Source organism: Schistosoma haematobium, chromosome 7 (genome assembly GCF_000699445.3).
Source record: "Schistosoma haematobium chromosome 7, whole genome shotgun sequence".
Taxonomy (NCBI): Eukaryota; Metazoa; Platyhelminthes; class Trematoda; order Strigeidida; family Schistosomatidae; genus Schistosoma; species Schistosoma haematobium.
Window position 1 is genome coordinate 16,474,557 of NC_067202.1, and position 23,339 is coordinate 16,497,895.

Below are 23,339 nucleotides of genomic sequence, written 5' to 3' on the forward strand. Positions count from 1 at the left end.
TTTGCTTATAAGACGTACGTATTATTCGTTTTAGAAACAATAATAGATTTGTAAATTTTAAACCTCTCAGTACAAGAACTAAACTATACCAGAAACAATTTGCCTGTAAGTATATTTTAATCTCAGCATGAAACTTATAATTTTATGATTGACATCACAGAATGATGTAAGTTAAACAACCATTAAAAATCATAAAGTTCCGGACAGTGTACATTATCGATCACTCTAACAGAGATAGAAACTGTCAAATGAGGTCTCGTGCCTTCTTCGTTCTAGTATGGGGCTCCTCAAAAGTGTACACCTACGATTCTGCTCTCTGGATTCGAACCAAGCACCCTCAGTCTCGCGTACGAATGCTTAACCTACTGGACCACTGAGCCGGCATTGAACGGTGTTAACGTCTATCTTTAACCAATCCACGAAATTGCGCAACTATATTCCATTTTCTGAGGTAGATACCTGTGCCCACCTGATATGCATTACCTCCACTGATCACAGCTTTTCATGAGAACTCCGAGAACTACCTCACAAAGCCAGCCACTAGTGAGTACATGGTAATTATCAGTAATATGGTTGTAAAGATTGTTAAGATTTTGATTGAGATTATCACGGCCATCCACTGCTTCCAGGTTTTCAACAATCAGTCAGTCAGTCAGCAACAAAGCAGAACTTCGTACTCACGTACATCAGTTCAAGTTGCCATAGCACATTAGCACAAAGATACAATTGAGGATTCGAATCTCATAGTGGTAGAGATAGTAAAAGTATAAGCAGTAATCAGAAACATTACGGTTTGAAGATGATATTCAAGGAGTACAACCTAGTAAAATAAATTTGGAGGGGGAAAAAAGGGACATGAAGAGTTCAGAAAATTAGAATCTAGGAGAACACGAAGAGGGGATGTGCCTGCGCCATTGCAAACGATTTTGAACCATGCTATTCGAAGTCTCTAATCATCGGCTGCTATTGTCTCGCGGATCCCAACCACTTAGTCTACATCTACCAACATGACTCAGTTCACTTTTCAGCGACTTCATGGGTTTGTGCCATGTTGTGTTCTGTCCGCTCCTAGTGTTTTTAATAGTGACCTAACATCAATCAATTCATGATCTTAATCAATAGCTTAACAGTCTGTACAACTTCCATACACTCACTATGGTTTGAATAATTTTTTTTCTGGTTAGCGTTTTTTCAGCGAGTTAGTTTTCTACGCGATGTGGTCGCTAACCTCATGCCCAACCCTTCTCCTTTATCCGGGCTTTGAACCGGCAGTAGCTCCAGTGGCGTTCCATGAGGAGTTTAACACACCCTATATGATGACAATATTAATCATTATAAATCCATATTAAGTTCAATACTTATCCTATTCAATTATTTCAGTTTAAGTTTGAAAAGGACAATAAGCCTAATGGCCTGTATTAGTTCTGGCAATCAATATTAATTTGAAATAGTCAAGACATAATATTGAAACATTCTGAACTCATTCATCTATGAAATATCTTTGAGATAATCGATAATTGAATTAAAGTAAATGATCATTGAACTGTTTATATTGTAGACTTCTTGGATAATATCCCTTTCTATATGTTATATATGCGTGATTGAATAAGTTATAGAAATTGAATTAAGAATACATCAGTGATTTGATTAAAGAGAAAAACAAAATGGTAGAGAACAATATCTAGTTACTACTAAGAAGATGAATAGTTGAAATATCTTTATCAGAAGGGGTTTGTGGAGATTTTTAGAAATTTCACAGATTGAAATCATGAGTCAATTGAAGCTAGACCACCATGGAAAACTTGGAAGCACTGGACGCCGTTTCGTCCAGCTGTGCTCATCCACGATCCCGCACCCCGCGAGATTCGAACCCAGGACCTCCAGGTTTTCCATGGTGGTCTAGCTTCAATTGACTCATGATTTCAATCTGTGAAATATCTTTATTTTGTAGTTGATCAAAAGTATGATAGTCTACTTACTTACTTACTTACTCTTGTTGACCATCGTGGAGGAGCATAGGCCGACCATCAGCACTCTCTATTCAACTCTGTCCTGGACAATCTGTTCTAGTTCTTTACAGTTGCAATCCATCATTTTGATATCTGCTTCCATTGTGTACTTCGACCTTCCTTTTTTCCGTTTCCCTTCAGAATTCCAAGTTAGGGCTCACTTTGTTATGCAACTTGATGATTTCTCCAATGTGTATTCTATCCGCCTCCAAAGTCTTTTCTTAATATCATCCTCAGCTGGAATGTGGTTTGTTCTCTCTGACATTAGGCTGTTGTTGATGGGAATAAAAATCTTTTCAACATAGATTTATTATAAGTTATGTTTCAATAAATTAAGAACATTGTTTGCCGAATTAAATTCATGAGTTAATTTAATCTAGACCACCATTGGAAACCTGGAAGTATTGGACAACGTTTCGCCCTAGTATAGGACTCCTCAGCAGTGCGCATCCACGATGCCGCAATTAGGACTCGAACGCAGCACCTTCGGTCTCACACGAGAATGCTTAACCTCTATACCGCTGAGCTGGCCGGCATCCAACGGTGGTAATGTCTAACTTTAACCGATCCATGATTTAGCGGAACCCTCCATCCATTGTTTGAGGTAGATAACTGTCTCACATTTGACTCGGACTACTTCAGTTCAGTGCTACCAGGTTTTCAATGGTGAACTAGCTTAAACTGACTCGTGAACTCAAATTTGAAAATATTACAGTCTTTACAAATGCTCTTATTAACAATAATGTTTGTATGAAAACTAATCATGGATTCATTTGTTTTGTGAATGCTGGGATTAGGAATGGATAGAATGTTTTTAGTACTATTGTGGTGTGTGCTACTGATGTTGACAGATATAAGTAGTATGTATTATCAATCGGAAGTGAAATACCTGGTGACATAAGGTTAAGAAGATCGAAGAGAAGAGAACGAGAACATAGAATGATCCACATGGAAATGAAAGAACAATGAAGTCTGAGACAATTGATTGACATTTTTGCGATTAAGGTACTTACTGTATGATTCTCAGATTATACTAAGTGATTTTGTAAGTTCTATCTTCAAATACATTCGATTGTCTCCAGTTGTGTTCTCATTCACTGAACTACAGCTACTCATCATTAGTTTAACAGTGGATATAATGCATCCAAAAGGATTACTACGCTTTATTGATCTTATTTGAATGAACTTGTTACGTAAGAACTCAACTATAATTTTTGATCTCTGATGTCTTATTTGAACTCGTTTCAACTAGTCTTTTATTTACGTGGTGCATAGTCTGATGCTCGGCAACAGATTGAACATCGATTCACACAACTTACCACTGAATTATTCAAACCGTAACTGATTTCTTATGATTGATAAATCATTGAGTATTGGATTATAGGATTCGGTCAGGACTAAAAAAGTGATTCGACAAATATGACATGGGTTACTAATCAATACTGAATCAATTGTAAATATATCTTAGTCTTATGAGAGGCAAGTTATATCTTGAGTAGCTCGGTAATTATGTCCATATCTATGAAACTGGATGACAAAAAATCGATTCCTCTCAAGCATATGTATACTCTTAAGATGACAGGTACACTATGCTGACGATGACTAAGACAAAGAGGTACGAAACCTAGATCAATAGTTTCCTGTCAACTACATGTAGCTACCATTTTACACAATACAAAGCTGATGAATATTATCAGTAATAACTAATCAAATACTTTATCCTTTTATAGAATCCATCAGTGTATATGGAATATGAGATTGAACTCATAACAACTATTCAGTATATTTTTGGTTGAGATCATGAATCAACTGGTGTTAGACAACCGTTGGAAACCTGGAAGTACTGGACGGCCGTTTCGTCCTAGTATGGGACTCCTCTGCGGTGCGCATCCACAATCCTGCACCCCGCGGGATTCGAACCCAGGACCTACTGGCTTCGCGCCTGACCACTTAACCACTAAACCACTGAGCCGGCATCCAGTGGTGTTAGTGTCTAACATCAACCAATCCACGAAATTGCGCGACCAACTTCCATTGTACTGAGATAGATACCTGTCTCTACCCGACACGGATTAGCTCCACTGGTCACGACTTCTCACTAGAACTCCGAGAATTCCATCACGAAGCTAGTCACTAGTGAGCACATGTTGATTATCAGTATGGGGGTTGTGGAGATTGTTAATTTTTTGGTTGAGATCATGAACTTAACAATCTCCACAACCCCCATACTGATATTCAGTATATATCTATATGTTTTGTGAACTAGAACATAACTGATAGGTTCTATAGTTGTTTTTTTACTTAATGATTGACAAGAATATTGGTATTTAGGTCAATATTCAAAATTTCTTTTAAATCTAACAATATTACTTATATAATTTATAGTTTCTTATTATTAATTCCACTAATAATATGTCAGCTGATTAAATGAGCATAACTTATGAAGGGGGCATATTATTACTACTATTATCATTATTAGTAGTAGTAGTACCATTACTATTAGTATTATTAATAGTATTATTACCATTAGTAGTATCATTAGTGGTAGTAGTATTATTACTACCGTTAGTAGTATTATTATTAGTAGTAGTGGTATTATTATTACTATTAGTATTATTATTAGTATTGTTATTATTAGTAGTATTATTAGTAGTATGATCGAATTGTTTGTAGTTAATCAGGTCAAGTTTCTAGGATAAAATGATTCGTTCTTCTTTTCTTTTTTTTTCTCTTTCTGCATATAACTCATATCATTAAATATTCAATTTGTATTAAATAGTATAGATTTACATAAATTCATTTTATTAATGATAAGATGTCCTTAGATCATTGAGCTGACTGGAATCTAACAGTGTTAATATTGAGCTTTAAGAAATCTATGAAATTGTGCCATCGTTTAACATTGTCTCCGGTGAGTTATTAAATCAAAACAGATGTAGTTGAACTCTATTGGTTACGGTTTGTGGAGTTCTAATGTGAAACCGTAACTAGTGGAGTTCAACCGGCTCTATTATGAGATAGTAACTTACTGAAGACAATGGTAGACGGTGGCGCAAGTTCGTAGATTGGTTTAAGCTCAATATTAACACTGCTGGATGCCGACTAAGTGATCTAGAGTTGAAGCGTTCGCGCGCGAGATCGATAGGCCCTGGACTCAAATCCTAAATGTAGATGTGCACTGCTGAAGAGTTTCACAATAGGATGAAAGGCCGTCGAGTGATCCAAGAATTTCCATGGTGGTCTAGATTTAATTGACTCATGAAGTCAACCATTAAATTACTAAAGTTTCCACAAACCTCCTTTATAATGATAAAATATCTGTTTGTTTTATTGTAATGACTACTGATTGTTATTGAAATATACACATGCCGTTAATCCTCGTATAGAATCATTGATTTAAATAGCGTTAGTGTATAATAGAATTAAATAAGTCAAATATCAGACTGTATTTTTGAATATACACATTTTATGCACTCATTGATCTGAACAGATAGTCAGAGAGATGAAGCATAGGAAGCGAAGAGAAGAGAGTGAAGCGAAATGACGCGCAGTGAAGAATGCAACTGAGACAATTCAATTAAACCACCAAGAGTTGATTGATATCAATAGCTGAACAAAAATAAGTTACAGGCATGTGATGAATGAGATAAGAAGTGCACACACATGCGCTCATATCAAAATAGTTAAGGTTGATACGTAAATAACTGACAAAGTAGAAATGTAACTTGAGGTGAATGAATAGATCGGCCTGTTTGGAAGCTAGAATAATCTATGTAGTTTCGCTATGGGACCAGCCACTACAAGTTACCAATATAGTGAAATAATAATATATAACATTGGAGGTAACAGACCGTTTAGAGGGATTAAATCAATTCACTTCTATGAAATGATTAAACTTTATCATTGATATGCATATCAGTGCAGAATACTTGAGTTTTTGAAGGAGTTTTGTTCTCTGAGCTGGATGGTTTGGTTGTGAAGCTTTCATCGTTCTTCCGAACGACATTATCAGTACACTTCAACCTGAAGTTTGTGCTGATGATGTCGTTCAGAAGAACGATGAAAGCTCCAAGACCAAACCATCCAGCTCAGATAACAAAACTCCATCGAAATCATCCACCTGAGCTACAAATCGTCTTCAACATCTTAAGAGCTTATTTTAAACAAAATTATTTCTACAGAAAATGTTACAACTCATGAGTTGATCATTTAAAGAAGTTTTGAATACTAGCCGATTCTCAAGTTTAGTCAGTGACTGACCTATGAAACTGCTGATTATCCTATTTCGGATCAAGAAGCCAATTGATTCGGACTTAAAACTCAGCGTCAGTGCCGTCAATTGTTTCGTTCCATCTTGGTAATAAGTGTCAACCAGCAACTACATACGACCGCCTAATATCTCAACATAATGCATTTGATGTGTAGTCACCCAAACTAATAGATAAAATGTAACGTGATCGGTGGCATTCGATCAGCGATGAACGACAATAAGACATGAATAAGACATTGATCACTATTCAATCTACCTCGTTGCACCGGCTAATATCAGTTTCGCCATTAGTTACATCTCTATCATATTTACAAAATGTGAGAATCAATTTGGTTTCTAGCGAATTCCCCAAAGTACAAGTTAAAATCTTCCAAATCTATAACAGTCTTCATTTATTGATCATTTTGTTGCAGTCTAATATCAGTTATAGATTTTATTTCTTTATTTAGTTAAGCACATAAAATTTGTACAAGGAGGCATCAAATAGATACGTACCATATAAATCATTTGATTTATGTTAGGGCTGCCCGGGTTCCCAAGCCGGAGCAGGTGGTTTTCTTAGAGGGCCTTAGACCTGAAGGTCTGACTCACAAGGCAGTGGAGCAACGTCAGACGATACAGTTTGATGGTAGCCGGTGACCAACGATTAGTTCATATACCATTTGTTCCTTCAGGATCCTGGAGCCCATGTGCACCATTGGTTTGTAATCAAGGTTTTCTTACTCCACCTGGTGAATTCTGCGTATCTACCAACTCTGTTAAAGCCCGTGTCGAACATTCGCTTTTCGTCCACTCAATTTTGTTAAAAACATCCGTTTTGCGAGAAAAACGTGAGTAGGACCTCCCTGGTAGTGGTTATATGCACGTGACCATGAGGTGGCATTTTGAGTAAGAGATCTCCTCACTATCGACTGTACCGAGGCGTTTGGGGGTAAAAGTAATAAAAAAGAAACTGAAAGAAACCAATCAGTTATTTGATTTTAGCCTTAGACCCCTGTGGTAGTATCATCTTTTGATTGACCACAGTTTAATTGTTTCAAAATAGCCCATTAGACTGAAAATAAAACACCCATTAGCTCGAGTCTGAACGGAGTGGGATATTTTAAATAGTTTCATATCATCGAAGTAACAAAATATTCTAGGAGATTGGGAGGCGGATGAGATTCATTCATGATGCAGATACCTGCATAGTGTTTGTATCGATTGATTTCTTCACAACTATTCTATGCATCAAACTAACTATTGTGTGATCTATCTATATATTATTCACTTACTTTCTAATCTATCATATTCCAAAATTGAATTATACTACTACTGCTACTACTACTATTATTATTATTATTATTATTACTACTACTACTACCACTACCACTACTAATACCACTACTCCCACTCCTACTACTACTGTTACTACTACTACTAATACCACTACTCCCACTCCTACTACTACTACCACTACTACTACTACTACTACTACTGTTACTACTACTACTAATACCACTACTCCCACTCCTACTACTACTGTTACTACTACTACTAATACCACTACTCCCACTCCTACTACTACTACTACCACTACTACTACTACTACTACTACTACTACTACTACTACTACTACTACTACTACTGCTACCACTACTAATACCACTACTACTTCCACTACTACTACCACTACTACTACTACTGCTACCACTACTAATACCACTACTACTTCCACTACTACTACCACTACTACTACTACTACTACTACTAATACCACTACTCCCACTCCTACTACTACTACCACTACTCCCACTCCTACTACTACTGTTACTACTACTACCACTACTCCCACTCCCACTACTACTACTACTACTACTACTACTACCACTACTACTACTACTCCCACTCCTACTACTACTACTATTACTACTACTACTACCAATACTACTACCACTAATATTACTACTACTTCCACTACTACTACCACTACTACGACTATTACTACTCCTACTCCCACTCCTAATACTACTACTATTACTATTGACTAATTTGGGTGAAAAGTAAAGAAAAAAAGGTAAACAGTTTGAGTGTTTTATTCATTTCCTCCAGCTCTTTCTCTCCTCCTTTCCTTCCCTCTTTCTTTTTGTTTTTCTTTCTTTCGATTGCTCCATGATTTATGATGCTTAAGTCACTTTGGAGTGGTCATACATTAAGAATGTATTTGATGTATATGTTTTCTTGAAGTAAAATGAAATTGATTGATTGTTACTATTATTATTATCAATATGGTTTTCTATTAATAAAAACATATTACAATTTACTGGAGAAAATTATGGACGAAAATGGATTGGATGCTGGCCACCTCAATGGTATAAAGGTTAAGCGTTCGTTCGCGAAACTAAAGATCTTGGGTTCGATTCCCATGTGAGAGATTGTGGATGGGTACTACTTAGGTGTCGAATATTGGGACGAAATGGCCGTTGAGTGATTCTAGGTTTTCAATGGTTGTCTAACGTCAATCGATTCATGATCTCAATCAAAAATTCAACAATCCCTACAACCCTATCTGGTCTATGAAACTCAATCGTTAATGTCTAGCAATAATATGTCAAACATCTAATATTAGTTCACAGATTATGTGAACAGGTTAGGGGAATCATTTCTGGCCGTGATTATGTAAGTTTAACATTAATAGAAAGAATTTTCCAATAAACCTACATTCAATGTATGCTGTTGATTAGTATTAGAAGGGGTTTTGTGAAGATTGTAGTAAATTAACTTGTTGAGATCGGTGGAGTTCAACCCAGTCAGTTTTAAGATAGTAACTCACTGATGACGATGGTGGATGTGTCGCTCGATTTCGTGGATTAGTTGAAGTTAGACATTAACATCGTTAAATGCCAGCCAGCTCAGTAGTCTAGTGGTTAAGCGCTCATGTGCAAGACTGATAAATTCTGGGTTCGAATCTCATGAGGCGGGGTCGTGGATGCGCACTACTAAGGAGTCCCACAATAGGACGAAACGGCCGTCCAGTACCTCTAGGTTTACCATGATGGTCTAGCTTCAATTGACTCATGATCTCAACCGTTGAAAGTAAACTGTTGACTTTCTTACAGTCAGGTATAATGGTAGTATAGTAGTATGACTAAATATGAACAGATCAGAAAGTTTTGTCAAGTGACCGAGTGTCAAAATCACCATTATTATTGAAGTTAATATTACTGAATGTTTATCGTAACTTCTGTTAATCAAGATAAACATTCAAAATCGTACACAGTTATCATTTGATCAATTGGGTAGTGTTATTGATTGATATCATGAACCGATTGATGTTAGACCACCTTTGGAAACCTGGAAGCACTGGACGGCCGTTTCGTCCTATTGTGGGACTCCTCAGCAGTGCGCATACACGATTCCCCTCGCGGGAGCTAATTCATGTTGGGACTGGTTGAATTGGTTGATGTTAGACACTATCACCATTGGATGCCGGCTCAGTGGTCGAGTAGGTTAAGCGTTCGCGCGCGTTACTGATTGCCCTGAGTTGGAATCCTGTGAGCGTGATCGTGGATGCGCACCGCTGAGGAGTCCCACAATAGGACGAAACGGCAGTCCAGTGCTTCCAGGTTTCCAAAGGTGGTCTAACATCAGTCGCTTCGTTATCCCAATCAAAAATTCAATAATCCCCACAACCCCTATACTAAGTAGTGTTATATATATAAAGAGGGTAGGGATAGAAAAATAGTTGGAAAGGTTGAAAAAGTTAGAGTTTATGGTGGTTGGAACTTGTGTTACATATTCCCAAACACTACTTATCTTAATGATTAACTGATTTAGGAAAGAGTTGGAAGAAAATATGGACTGAATGAATCAAGATATGACCTCAATTTAGTACAGTTACTAACTATTAATCTAATCACTTAAGTAATTAAAGAATACCTGATTGAGATCCACAAGTTAACTTTCATCAGTGTTTGTAAAATTAGGTGATAGGTCGGAACATTTTAGGTTTTAAGTTCTACTATAGTGAAGGAGAACAGAAGTGGTGACAACCAAATGTATTTCATTATAAAATTTCAGAATCCCTCAGTAAAATCTAAGAACCATACAGTATATACATCATTTGTAAAACATCAATCAATCATCTCAGACTTCATAATCCCTTCGTTTCCATACTAATCATTCTCTGATCCCTCTCTCTTCTATTCGATCTTCTTAACCATCTGTCGCCAGGTATTTCACTTTCGATTGATGATACATAGTACTTTTATCTGTTAAGATCGGTAACACATACCACATTAAAACTTCATATATACGTTATCGTTTCCCTATTCCGAATATATTCTTGAAATTTAGTTTACATCATCATAACTTCGTTTCCTTTACTCAGTATCTAACTAATCAGAATTATTGACTTTTTCTTTATAATTGTGGTGAAGATTCATAGCTCAAATAGAGGTCCTTTTTTTATTTCTTATTTATGTAAGTCCTCGTCGAGGAGCATAGGCCACCTATCAGCACTCTCTATCCAACTCTGTCCCAGGCAATCCTTTCCAGCTCTTCCCAGTTGTTATTCATCCTTTTCATATTTGCTTCTGTTTCCCAACGTAATGTGTTCTTTCGCATTCCTATTTTCCACTTACCTTTAGGGTTTCGAGTTAGGGCTTGCTTTGTGATGCAGTTTGATGATTTGCGTAATGTATGTCCTATCCATTTCCATCGTCCTTTCCTGACTTCCTCTTCAGCTGAAAGTTGGTTTGTTGTCTCTCACAGTAGACTGTTGCTGATAATATCCGGCCAATGGATGTTGAGTATCTTGAGTATCGTTTATTTGATCTAGAATCTTCATTCTCTTTCTAGACAGCACCATTAACATGAGCTTTAGAAAAAGTTGATTCAGTAGAATAAGCAACTATTCCTAGATGGAAAACTTGGAATAGATCACTTTTGTCTAAAGTCTATACTTGTCTTATTATTGTTATAACTTGTGGACTATGTGCCATGTTAAAGTATGACGTAATGATACCACCAATTAGAAAGAACTGAATTATCGATCGGACCAATGACGTAAACTCGTACGAACAGTCTAGAGTACTTATCGGTCCTGCTTCCTGCCTAGCCGTACCTGTTGGGTTCAGAACACCAATCTCAGCCTCCACGATATAAATCATATATTTCAAATATACTGGGTTTACATACCAACCAGACAGACCACATCGTACCATAAAATAGGAAACAACATTTATAGAAGATTTGGCCAAATGTGGCTGTGAATTTAGGAGGTGGTGATTAATAGACAGGGCATAATTCAAGAATAGTAAATCGTATAATAACAGTTCATAAGTCAAAATCAATTTCATAATAAGAGGGACATAAATATGTATAGTTTAGTTACTTAACAACTATACAATAAAAATATATGTATCGTTTTGATCCATAAATGGATCCCAAAAGTCACTATTCCCTATGCTTATCGGGATATAACATTATCTAGGTGGAGAATGAAAGCTTTACGGTTAAAGCATCTAGCCTAGAGGAAGAGACATCTGCGAAAATCCACTTAAGAATAGAATAGCTCATGAAAGTATGACAAAGTGTCGAAGTATTATAAAACTGATTGATTGATAGTTTGAATGAAATTGACAAAGTGTTTTTTAATAGTTGAATTCATGAGGCAATTAAAGGTAGGTCATCATAGAAAACCTGGAAGCCCTGGACGATTGTTTCGTCTTAATATGGGACTCCACAGCTGTTCCCATCCATGGTCCCACTTGCGGGATTCGAACCCAGAATCTATTAAGTTTAATAAAAACATTTCACAATAAGAGAATTGATATTCATAACTTCAGGGGTGTTTAATCCTGTCCAAATCGATGACTGGAAATGTTAACCAGTTACAAGCAACGTTTAGAAGGTTTTATTTAATAGTATTTATGATCAGTGTATGATCAAATGAAAATATGTTGATATCAAGAAAGGGCTATCAAGTGTCTAGTCACTTCATTATCTGTGATTGGGTTCCAAGCTTCTCATCATACATACAGATAACAACGTAACTTAAATGGATGTTTATCTCATGAAGAAGAAAGGCAACTGATCATTTTGACTCATAATACAAAAACCATATATTAAGATTCATGGGATATTTACGTAACAGTAATTAACAGTCTGTGCAGCCGTAGACTTTAACAGACTCAAGGGAAAAAGAAACATCCTCAAATACAACACAGTTAATACCAACCAACGTGGAAACTTCCACGTACTTGGACTCCATCCTAAATGAACAAAGAGGATCCGATGAAGATGTAAAGGTAAGAATTGGCAAACTAACGTCAACATTTCTACAACAATTATATGTCAGCCAACATCAAACTCAAAATTTTCAATACAAATGTCCAGACAATTAGTTCTAGTGTACGAAGCTAAAACGTAGAGAACTACTAAAACCATTATCAAAGAAGTACAAATATTTATAAATAGTTGTCTATTCAAGATAAACAATATCCGTCAACAACAATCTATTGTGAAGGTGAACAAATCATCTTCCATCTGAAGAGGAAATTAAGAAAAGGATGTTAGAAGTGGATAGGAAATACATTGTGACAATCCTCAAACTGCATCACGAAGCAAGCTTTAACTAGAAATCCTGAAAGAGAAACCAAAAAGTGGAAGTACAAAAAACACACTGTATCAAGAATTAGAAGTAGACATGAAAAGAATGAATAACAACTGGAATGTACTGATCAGAACAGAATCCAATAAAGAATCCTATTGTGCGGACTATAATCCTCTACGAGGGTTGACATGTGTAAGTAAGTAAAAAAGTAAGTAAGTAAGTTGTCATTAACAAGTACTTCTCACAATCCTTATTTAATTCGTTAGTGTACATTTACATTCTCTATTTTCTTCTTTTTTATTTCTCATTAACCACATTCAATTAGGTCAGTTTCAATTTACAATTTGTATTGAAAACATTAATGACATTATGTCCAGCGAAAGCATTACTTGTTTTCATTACAACAATATGGATAATATTCAGTTGGACATTAAGAGCTTGTGAATTGTAAGTTGTATGCTTTCGTTGTAGAGATTGTTAAGTTATTGATTGAGATCGTGAAACGATTGATGTTAGACTACCATTGAAAACCTAGTGACTCAATTTCGTGGATTGATTTAGGTTAGACATTAACACATTTGCGCGTTCACGCGTGAGACTGAAGGCTCTGGGTTTGAATCCCGCGGGTGGGATCGTGGATGCGCACTGTTGAGGAATCCTGCAATAGTATGAAACGGCCCTCCAGTGTTTCTAGGTTTTTAATGGTGGTCTAACATCAGTCGGTTCAAGATCTCAATCATTTGTCTCAGACTTCATTGTTCATTCGTTTTCACACTAATTATTCACCGTTTTCGTTCTCTTCTCTTTGATCTTCTTAACCTTCTGTCGCCAGGTATTTGACCTTCAATTGGTCATACATACTACTCATATCTGTTGACATCAGTAGCACATGCCACGTAATGACTTGTGTTTAAATAGCTGGACAGAGTATATAAAGGTAAACGGTTATAATATATTGTTTGTCAATAAAATCTCTAAAGCAGTGGTCATATATCTTGGAACCACTAAGTAATCAATTCAATGGTTAACAACAGAGTATTAATTGAGGATGGCTAATCGATTGATTGTAGGGTAAATCTACATCGACAAAGACTACCAGGATATGTATAACATGGTTAAGACCATCGCATACTGCAATGTATGATGTTTACTGATGTGGGAGTAGGTAAGAAGGAAGCTAATTGTGTCATAACTAAAGCCTAATATTAGTCCACCTATATATGGAGCTGCATAAGTAAGTCGGACTATCTGGTTAACGTCTGTGAGACGATTTTAATCAATTGTTTTAGACGTTGAATAATACGGCTTGGAATTATTCACCCATTCTTGTCGAATCTTACTGTCTTTAATCTTTCCTAGAAATACTAATATTGTTACTATTACCAATCACAATATGCGGTGTTGGCTATGCTGTTGGATTGTAATAGAATAAACCGGTACACACATGAAATGAATGAACAAAATTGTCCTTCATTTACTGAAAATGAGAAGTACGCTATAGGTGACATAATTTTTTAATGGACATATATATATGATGATGATCCAGTTAATCAGCCAACGTCCTTTCAGTCATGATTTCATATGTACACCTTTCTGATGAATGTCAACTATCAAGAAACATAGGTCAGATTGTATTTCTGTTGACTACACTTAAACAAATAATATTTCAGTAGCGAATGATTTAGTGTGTAGTATGTTGTATATGTGACAATCGTTTTCATCTTCAGTCAATCAAATTAACGTTGTAGATCTTGCTGATGGTTGAAACAAAAAATGTGTGTATTATCAGAAAGAGGTTTTGTGGAGATTGTGGTAATTTAATAGTTGAACTCATGAGTCAATTGAAACTAGACTAATGTAGAAAACATGCAAGCATTCGACGGCTGTTTCATTCTAGCATGGGATTTCTCAGTAGTGCGCATCCACGATTCTACCCGTGTGATTCGAACCAAAAACGTTCGTTTTCATGCGTGAACGCTTAACCTCTAGGCCAATGAGCTGGCATTCAGTGGTGCTAATGTCTAACATCAACCAATCCACGAGATTGCACCACCGTCCATTATTGTCTTCATCGATCATACATGGATAACCAAATCACGTTTCGCTATCTACATGATCCTTTAGAAAAACCCACTAAGTCAGTCAGAAGTAAGATTACTTGAAATCGTTTTAAGTAAACATGTCATTTTATATGAAAATCATAAGCATATTAATGGTGTTGCCACAATATGTTGAGGCTCGTAGTAACCAAATCTCTGTGTTCAACAACTTATTAATCTTTCATTAAACCCACTTATTAATCTAAGTTAGACAATCATTGAAAACCTGAAACCGCTGAACGACCATCTCGTCTCACTAAGAGACTGTTTAGCAGTTGGCATCCACGACCTGGCAACCGTTAATCAAACCTAGGACCTTCACAACCATATACTGAAAATTTGTTTACCATTGGTACAGGATTTATATCACAAACTAAAAACAATGCTCATTTTTCGTATTGTTTGTTTGAATCTTCCAGCTGATGTTTAGGACTGCAATTTATCAGTCTTTTTATTGGGATATGTGCATCCTGTGCGTATTACCTTCAGTCACAAGTACTATAAGCTAAAATGAATGGTAGCCAGTAGTGGAACCTACAACGCAGGTTTCGTCCTATTTCGGACTCATCAGCTGAATGTATCTGCATCCCAGATTTATTGTTATTCACTCCGGGACTCGAACCTAAGAAGTAGACAACGGGATGGTGTTTAAAGTGTGTATTACTGAGTTCGAGTTCTACAGTGAATATCAACATATCTAAAATACAATTACATCCATCTGACAAGTTTTAAATAACATGAAACGCTTATCCTAGTTTCCACTACTAACCATCATTCATCTTTACTTATATTTCTCAACAAAAATTTAAGTATCAGAAGGGGTTTTGTGGAGATTGTAGTAATTTCAATTGTTGGGATCATGAGTCAATCGATGCTAGACCGCCATGGAAGACCCAGAAGCACTGGACGGCCATCCCGTCTTACTGTGGGACCCATCAGTGCGCACCCACGACCCCGCCCCGCGGGCCTCGAGCCCAGGAGCTTCCAGTCCCGCGCCAGGCACCTAGCCAACTAGACCAGTGAGCTGGCTGGCGTCTAACGGTTTTAATGTCTAACCTCAACTAATCCACGAAACTGAGCGACACATCCGCTATAGTCATCAGTGAGTTACTATCTCACAACTGACCCGGTTGAACTCCACTGGTCACTGCTTCTCACTAGAACTCCAGGATATATACCTTGAAGCCAGTCACTAGTGAGGATATGTTGTTTAGTATCAGAAGGGTCGTGGATGCGCACTGTTGAGGAGTCTCACAATAGGACGAAACGGCCGTCCAGTGCTTCCAGGTTTCCCATGGTAGTCTAGCTTCAGTTGACCAATGATCTCAATTATTGAAACATATATGCATCTGTATAGACTTAAAGAAGCTCAAATTCTTGCCTTATCTTATGTTATAATCCCTAATACTAAGTCAATATTACACAATAAAACAAGTTGATTATGTAAACAATGATCATTATCTTATTGACATTATTTACATTGATAATAATTTCATGTCACATATTATCTTTATTCATCTATCCATTCATTCATATAAAGTATATCTGACTATCTCTATCATTAAGTCTATCATAAGTAGTATCTTTTATGTTTGTTATTTATTTCTATTTTGTTCAACAGGGAACAAGGAGATAATCATTTATCTTTATTAAATTCAGCTTGGCTTATATCCGTTACATTTTTAAGTATTGGTTATGGTGATATTGTACCGCATACAAGTTGTGGCAGATTAATTGCTGTTGCTACTGGTCTTATGGTAAGATTATATTTTATTCAAGTTATGATTTATATTGTTTAAATGAATGAGACTATGATTTTACTTACATACTTACGCTTGTTACTCCCAATGGAGCATAGACCGCCGACCAGCATTCTCCAACCCACTTTGTCCTAGGCCTTCTTTTCTAGTTCCATCCAATTCTTGTTCATTTTTCTCATGTCTATCTCCATTTCTCGGCGTAACAACCAACGATTAATACTAAAATGACCCCAGAGACTATCCTTCAATGTACTAGGGTTACTTAAGGGTTATAAAGAAGTGTGAAGAGTTGATAGTTGGGGTTAAGAATTAGAATTAAGATTTTCATCATAAACCGACATCAACTAAAATGCTGAAACATCATTTAACTAAATGGATGAGTGAATTTCGCGTCAAAACTTGTTGTCTTAAATCTGATTGGTTGGCTCATATATTACAGTCTCCCTTTAAAAATGTGTAAATATTATTGCTTTTATCTTACGATATGGAAAGTTTTAAACACTAGCGCTTTGTATACTTACTTACTTACTTAGTTACGCCTGTTAACACTCTCCATCCAACCCTAAGCTGGGCAGTCCTCTCCAGCTCCTTCCAGTTGTTATTCATCCTTTTCATATCTGTTTTTATTTCCCCAAGCAATTTGTTCTTTGACCTTCCTCTTTCCCGCTTCCCTTCAGGATTCCGAGTTAGGGCTTGCTTCGTGATTCAGTTTGATGATTTGCGTAATGTAGGTCCTATCCCATTCCAACATCATTTCCTAATTTCCTCTTCAGCTGGAAGCTGGTTTGTCCTCTCCCACAGGAGACATACTGGTATTAGTTACTTATTAATCTATTACATACAAAAACTTGAGTTGCTCAGATGATGAGTATACAAATCAGATGACGCAACTGAAAAGTTAAAACCGAATGCATGAAATAAGTCTAGCAGCCTAATCGAGCGTGCATGCTTCGTCTCCTTTGGGACTTGACAGTTGGATGCAGCTGAAGTTCACTCTAGGATTCGTGATTTTTGGATTCTATTGCTAGTCACATCCTGTCTGTTTTTTGAAACAACTTGTGAAGTAATATATTAAATGTGACAATCTACACTGTATGCACAGATGCCAACTAAGATCAATGGAAATTCAGTTTAAGAACTCCAAGAACAGGATAATCCAAACTATTACAAGTTAAATTAAATTAGAAACAGTTCCTCATTATACTGGAACCTATAAACTTACTTAACATTGTTTGAAAATCCAAACTTTGTATAACCTTAAACGGGTTAACACTCCTCAATGAATAATCAATAACTCATCACATTCGGGATTGCAACTAAAAAGGATTACATAAGACAGGGTTGGATGGAGAGTGTTGGGTAGGTAGCCTATCCTTTTTCGTGAAAGTTGACAGGCGTAAGTAAGTACACATATCAATGAACTATCAGTGTCGTAATGATTAAAAATGATTATTGGATAAGTGAACCCTTTGATCGATCCTATTTTTGGTAGCAAACTGAAGTTGCATATTTGCCTCTTTCTAAATATATTAGTTACGTAATAAACTGTCTTTTCTGTATTGATCGATTACCATGTAGACAGTAATATCATGTTTTCTAGTCCTTAGTCATATCTGAACATTACTGATTGGTTTTCTATCTATCTAAAAGTACAAGTACGCTTTGTTAGCAAATATCAACCAGCATGATTTAAGCTCAGGGTTCACTGCAAATTACCTTTCACCATTTATCGGTTAGTTTCGTCAACACCCCCAAATGCTCAAGTACGGCCAAGGTGGGGTAAGTTCGCTCTTCCTCTCGAAATGCTCTCACATGGCCACACGTATACATCCACTGCCAGAGAAGTCCTAATCACTGCCTTCTCACGGCATTCTTGTTGTATACGAAATTAAGAGGACGAGAAGCGAATGTCCAGCACGGGCTTTAATCGGGTTGATGGATATTAAGAGTCCACATAGGGGAGTTGGGAAACCCTGATTTCACACTAATGATACACATGGCTACAGTATCCTAAGGGAACAAAGGGTGTATGAACCAATCGTTGGTCACCAGCTACCATCGGACTCCATCTCCTGATGTTGCTCCACTGCATTGTGGTATAGACTTTCAGGTCAAAGGCTCCTGATGTGGCCTCCTGAGAACACCGTCTGCTTCGATCTTGGCACCCGAGCAGTATCATAGTTCTCACACGAATCAAGTGACTTTTGTGACGCACACGTATTCGATGCCTATTTGTACTAATATTTATGTATTCAAATAGATAAATAGATAGTTTTGTCTTATTTTATTTCCACTGACCTCACAATGATGAATGTAATTCATTTACCAAGTTCAGATTTATTCACTTGACTCTGAGTTTCATTATATGTATGCTGGGTAATGATACTATCTGTTTACCCTAAACAACGTAGGTGAAACGATTTTCAAACCGACGACTTATGAAGTAGAAGTCGAATTCCTCAATCAACGAGTTACTATTCCATCTTCATAGTACCATTCAAATCACTATGCATTGTTAATATCATTAGTATTATAGTATATAAACATTGGAAACCATGTCATTCTACCAAACAACTTTATAATCTCACGTAATCCTTCTCAATAAGCTTTAATTGTTTAGTAGCTGTATTCATGAGTCGATTGAAGCTAGACCATCATGGAAAACTTGGAATCACTAGACGACCATGAGACTTCTCAAAAGTGCATATTCACAATCCTACCTCGTGAATTTCCAAACCAGGACCAATCAGTCTCTCACGCGAATGCTTAACCTCTAGATCACTGAGTCAGCTTCAATTGATTCATGAATACAACTATTAACTTACTATAATGTCCATAAAACCCCTTTCTGATTGTTTTTCTTGTTGTTGCCCATTTGTTTTTTTTTTTCAATTTTAGGGTTCTGCTTGTACTGCATTATTAGTTGCTGTATTTTCAAAGAAATTAGAAATGACTAAAGCTGAAAAACATGTACTACATTTTATGGAATCTAGTAAACTAACCAAAAAAGTATAATGATCTATATTCTATGATTGTTATTATTATTATTATTCCTCCCTTATATAACTCGATTGTACGTTAATTACCTTAGTGTTTTATTGGCATATACATACATTTATTAGATTGAAATCATCGTCCTAGTATGGGACCCCTCGGCAGTGCTCATCCGCGACCCCTCCCCAAGATTCGAACCCAGGACCTACCAGTCTCGCGCCAGGCGCTTAACCAACTGGACCACTGAGCCGGAACCCAATGGTGTTAATGTCTAACCTCAACCAATTTATTAGCATAGTATCAAATGAAATTCCTAACATTTCTTTATGGATTCTGATAGGTTTTTCAGTTACCTAAGCTCTTCCTCACAGTAACCTCTCCAATCCCCTCCACACACACAGGCTAGATTCTACACATTAACTTGAACATGAGAGAAAAGAATGTGAAATGTGAAAAGGAAATGCTTTACTTCAAAGGTTTGTTTATGTACAGAAAATCTAAGACACTTATAGTATTTTAGATGACCTTACGTTTTCGGAATGTTCTAGAAGGCTACTAAACATAATAGTAGAAATGTAACATGTGACTTTTCACTTTCTAGATGGTTCTGATAAAACTTCTATGGAATACTGATTGGATAAGATGTTTCTCAGTGTTTTCAGAGCCTTTTCTGACGGGTTTTTTTGAAGGATTTTTTAGATCTCTTCAACAGATTCCATTTGAAAGGCTATTGAAAGAAACTGACGAATAAGCATTTTATTGTAGTTTGGAATGTTCTGATATGAAACCATAATTTATGGTAGCAATTAGATTAAAATGTAAAGTGGAAGTTTGTCAGTTAGAACAAATGAACCTGTTTAATGCTTATCAGGTTGATATTTAACATATAATTTAATTTACCGCTAGATTTCATTCCAAATTTGATCATTCATTTGATTAAAAGGATGCTTTCTGTGAAATCAGTTTGTGTTGTATAAACTCGGAATAGATCATGGACCAGTTAAAGTTAAATATTAACATCTCTGGATGACGGTTCAGTGGTTTGTAGGTTGAAAGTTCACGAGCTCGACTGAACGTCTCGGGTTCGAGTCCCGTGTTCAAGATCGTGGATGTGCACGGCTGAGGAGTCTCGTACAAAGACGGAACCACTGTTCATTGATTTCAGGTTTACAATGCCGGTCTAGATTAGATTGAATCGTCAACTGAACTTTCAAAATACTACAATCTCCACAAATCCCCATACTGAAATGAAGAAAACAGTTAGTTAATGATCGCTTACAAATCAAATATAAAAGGATAAATAGTATTAGAACATACTAAATTCACTTGGTATGGTTTACTTGAATCTTCCCACTGATGTTTAGGACTGCAATTGATCAGTCTCATGTTGGCATATGTGCATCCTGTGCGCATTGCCTCGATATTATCTTCATTCACAAGCACTATAAGCAAAGATAGCAAGCAATGGAATTCAGTTTGACGCGCATTTCGTCCTATTTCAGACTCGTCAGCTGGATGTACCTGCACCTCAGAGGGGATCTAAACCTGACCGATTGCGCAAACAATTGGCTATGAGGACTCATTAACTATGTGGATACCATCTCACCAACATCTATCAGATTATCTTGTCCTCCATAGTCAGTGAAGACTGGTTCCCACGGAAATCCAACTAATGAGAAGCCGTAAACCCCCAGGCTTAGACGACTTACCCCTTGGCTATTTTAAGAATGGTGAATAACTTCTGATCAGGGAAATGAATGAGTTGTTTGCAGATGCTTGGTAATTAGCGACTGTTCCAACGCCTTGTAATGAGACTACATTCATCACTATCTTTGGAAACGGTCTACGTCATTTATGCCACAACTATAAGAAGATAAGTCTATTTCGGATCGCGTTCAAATTATTGACCATATCTACACCCTTTGTATAATATTAGAACACCTTCGTAGTTATTACAGACCGACGAATGTTGTGTTTCTTGATGTCAAGGCTGCCTCCGATTCGTTAGACAGGACTTCTCTCTGGGTATGCCTGAGGAGTTTAATGACATATTGAAGTTTCTGTATGAAAATACGATGTTAACAATGTCGAGGTTCAGTAACGTATGTCTGAGCATAGTGACGATAAATCAAGCCGTGTTATCATTTAGAAACGCTGGCTTCATTGAATTGAACATGTACTTCAAATGTCCCAACGAATTTCAAATTTTCCCAGCACTGTGATTGATTGAAAAAAAAGGAGAGTGTTGGTCAGTGTAGGATATAGTGCCGTGGTTTGAAAGAAGGTTGTATAGGACTATTGTTTGTCGATAATTTAAGATTCCCTGGTTGGAGTGCTAGAAACAGTGCAAACAATGACTTGAGATGTTATTGGATATGTCTCAGAATAGAAACCACTTGCACTCTTACCGCAATTTTCGTTATTTTCTTTGTGGAAATGAAAGGAACTTCTTTAACTGAAAGGATTCACTAAGGTAGTAACGAAACTGCTCTCACTGATTTATGTATTTATTTTGGTGTCCCTTTCTACTGATTTCCATGTATTTAAGTAAATAAATTCACGATTTGTGATGTATTCTTAACTAATTATTGGGTTGAATTCACGAGTCGATCTAAACAAGACTACGATTGAAAACCTGGAATAATTTGACAGCCGCTTCATTCTAGTAAGGAACTCCTCAGCAGTGTGAATCCATGGGACTAGAAGCTGGTTTGTCCTGTCACATAGTAAGCTATTGTTGATGGTATCCAGTCAACGGATATTGAGTATCATGTGTAGACAATTATTCATAAAAACTTGAACCTTCTTGATGATGGTTGTAGTAGTTCCCCATATAGTTAAACTGTCTTGATATTTTTATCGAAGGTTTTGACTTTGTTATTGATTAACATACAGTTGTTTTAAGTTGTATATTTCCATCAACTGTAAGAATGTTGTCCTTACTTTGTTAATCCTGGCTTTTACATCTACATCAAAGATCCTTCTTGTTCATTGATGATCTTCCTCAGATATGTGAATGTTTATGTTATGACCTTGGATGTCTGGTTTTTCTATCGCACGATTTATCTACCAATCCGAATACGACTTATACGAATCTTCACACTAGGCCAACCAATGACGTTCAACCGGTGTGGGCAGTTTAGCGTCCTTATTGGTCCTATGTCCTACGAGCCCTTCCACTTGAGTCCAGAACACAATACCAGCTTCCGAATCAGAGCAGATCAGACCAGAATCAGAGCAGATCGTTTATTTCAGGCATACTTGGTTTATATATCAATCATACAGACCGCAACGTACCATAAAATAGGAAATAATATTTGTACACAAATAAGCCAAAAAGTGGCTGTGAATGAAGGAGGCAGTAGTTAATAAACTGAACATAACTTAAGGACCGTAAATCGTACAATAATAAATTATAGGTCAAAATAAAGCTTATCATAAAAGGAATATAAATATCCATAGTGTAATTGTTGCGTAGTTATACAATAAGAATATTTATAGAATATTAGTCCATGAATAGTCCTTGGAATTTACCTGTAGTTTAATCTTCACCGGATATAACAGTTTACACGTTTTCTAATTTCAGCTTAGGTATCTTTATTTATTTATTTA

At 36.5% G+C, this 23,339-nt stretch overlaps 1 protein-coding gene across 1 annotated transcript in view; it reads left to right on the forward strand.

Moving 5' to 3' along the window:
* The window catches only part of KCNN2_4 (Small conductance calcium-activated potassium channel protein 2), a 100,318-nt gene that overhangs the window by 65,453 nt on the left and 11,526 nt on the right, over positions 1 to 23,339 (forward strand). Inside the window, exons 7-9 of the mRNA XM_051218116.1 lie at positions 13,200 to 13,321; positions 16,595 to 16,730; positions 19,632 to 19,742. Coding sequence (XP_051064553.1) covers positions 13,200 to 13,321; positions 16,595 to 16,730; positions 19,632 to 19,742 — 369 coding nt within the window. The remainder of the gene's footprint in view (positions 1 to 13,199; positions 13,322 to 16,594; positions 16,731 to 19,631; positions 19,743 to 23,339) is intronic.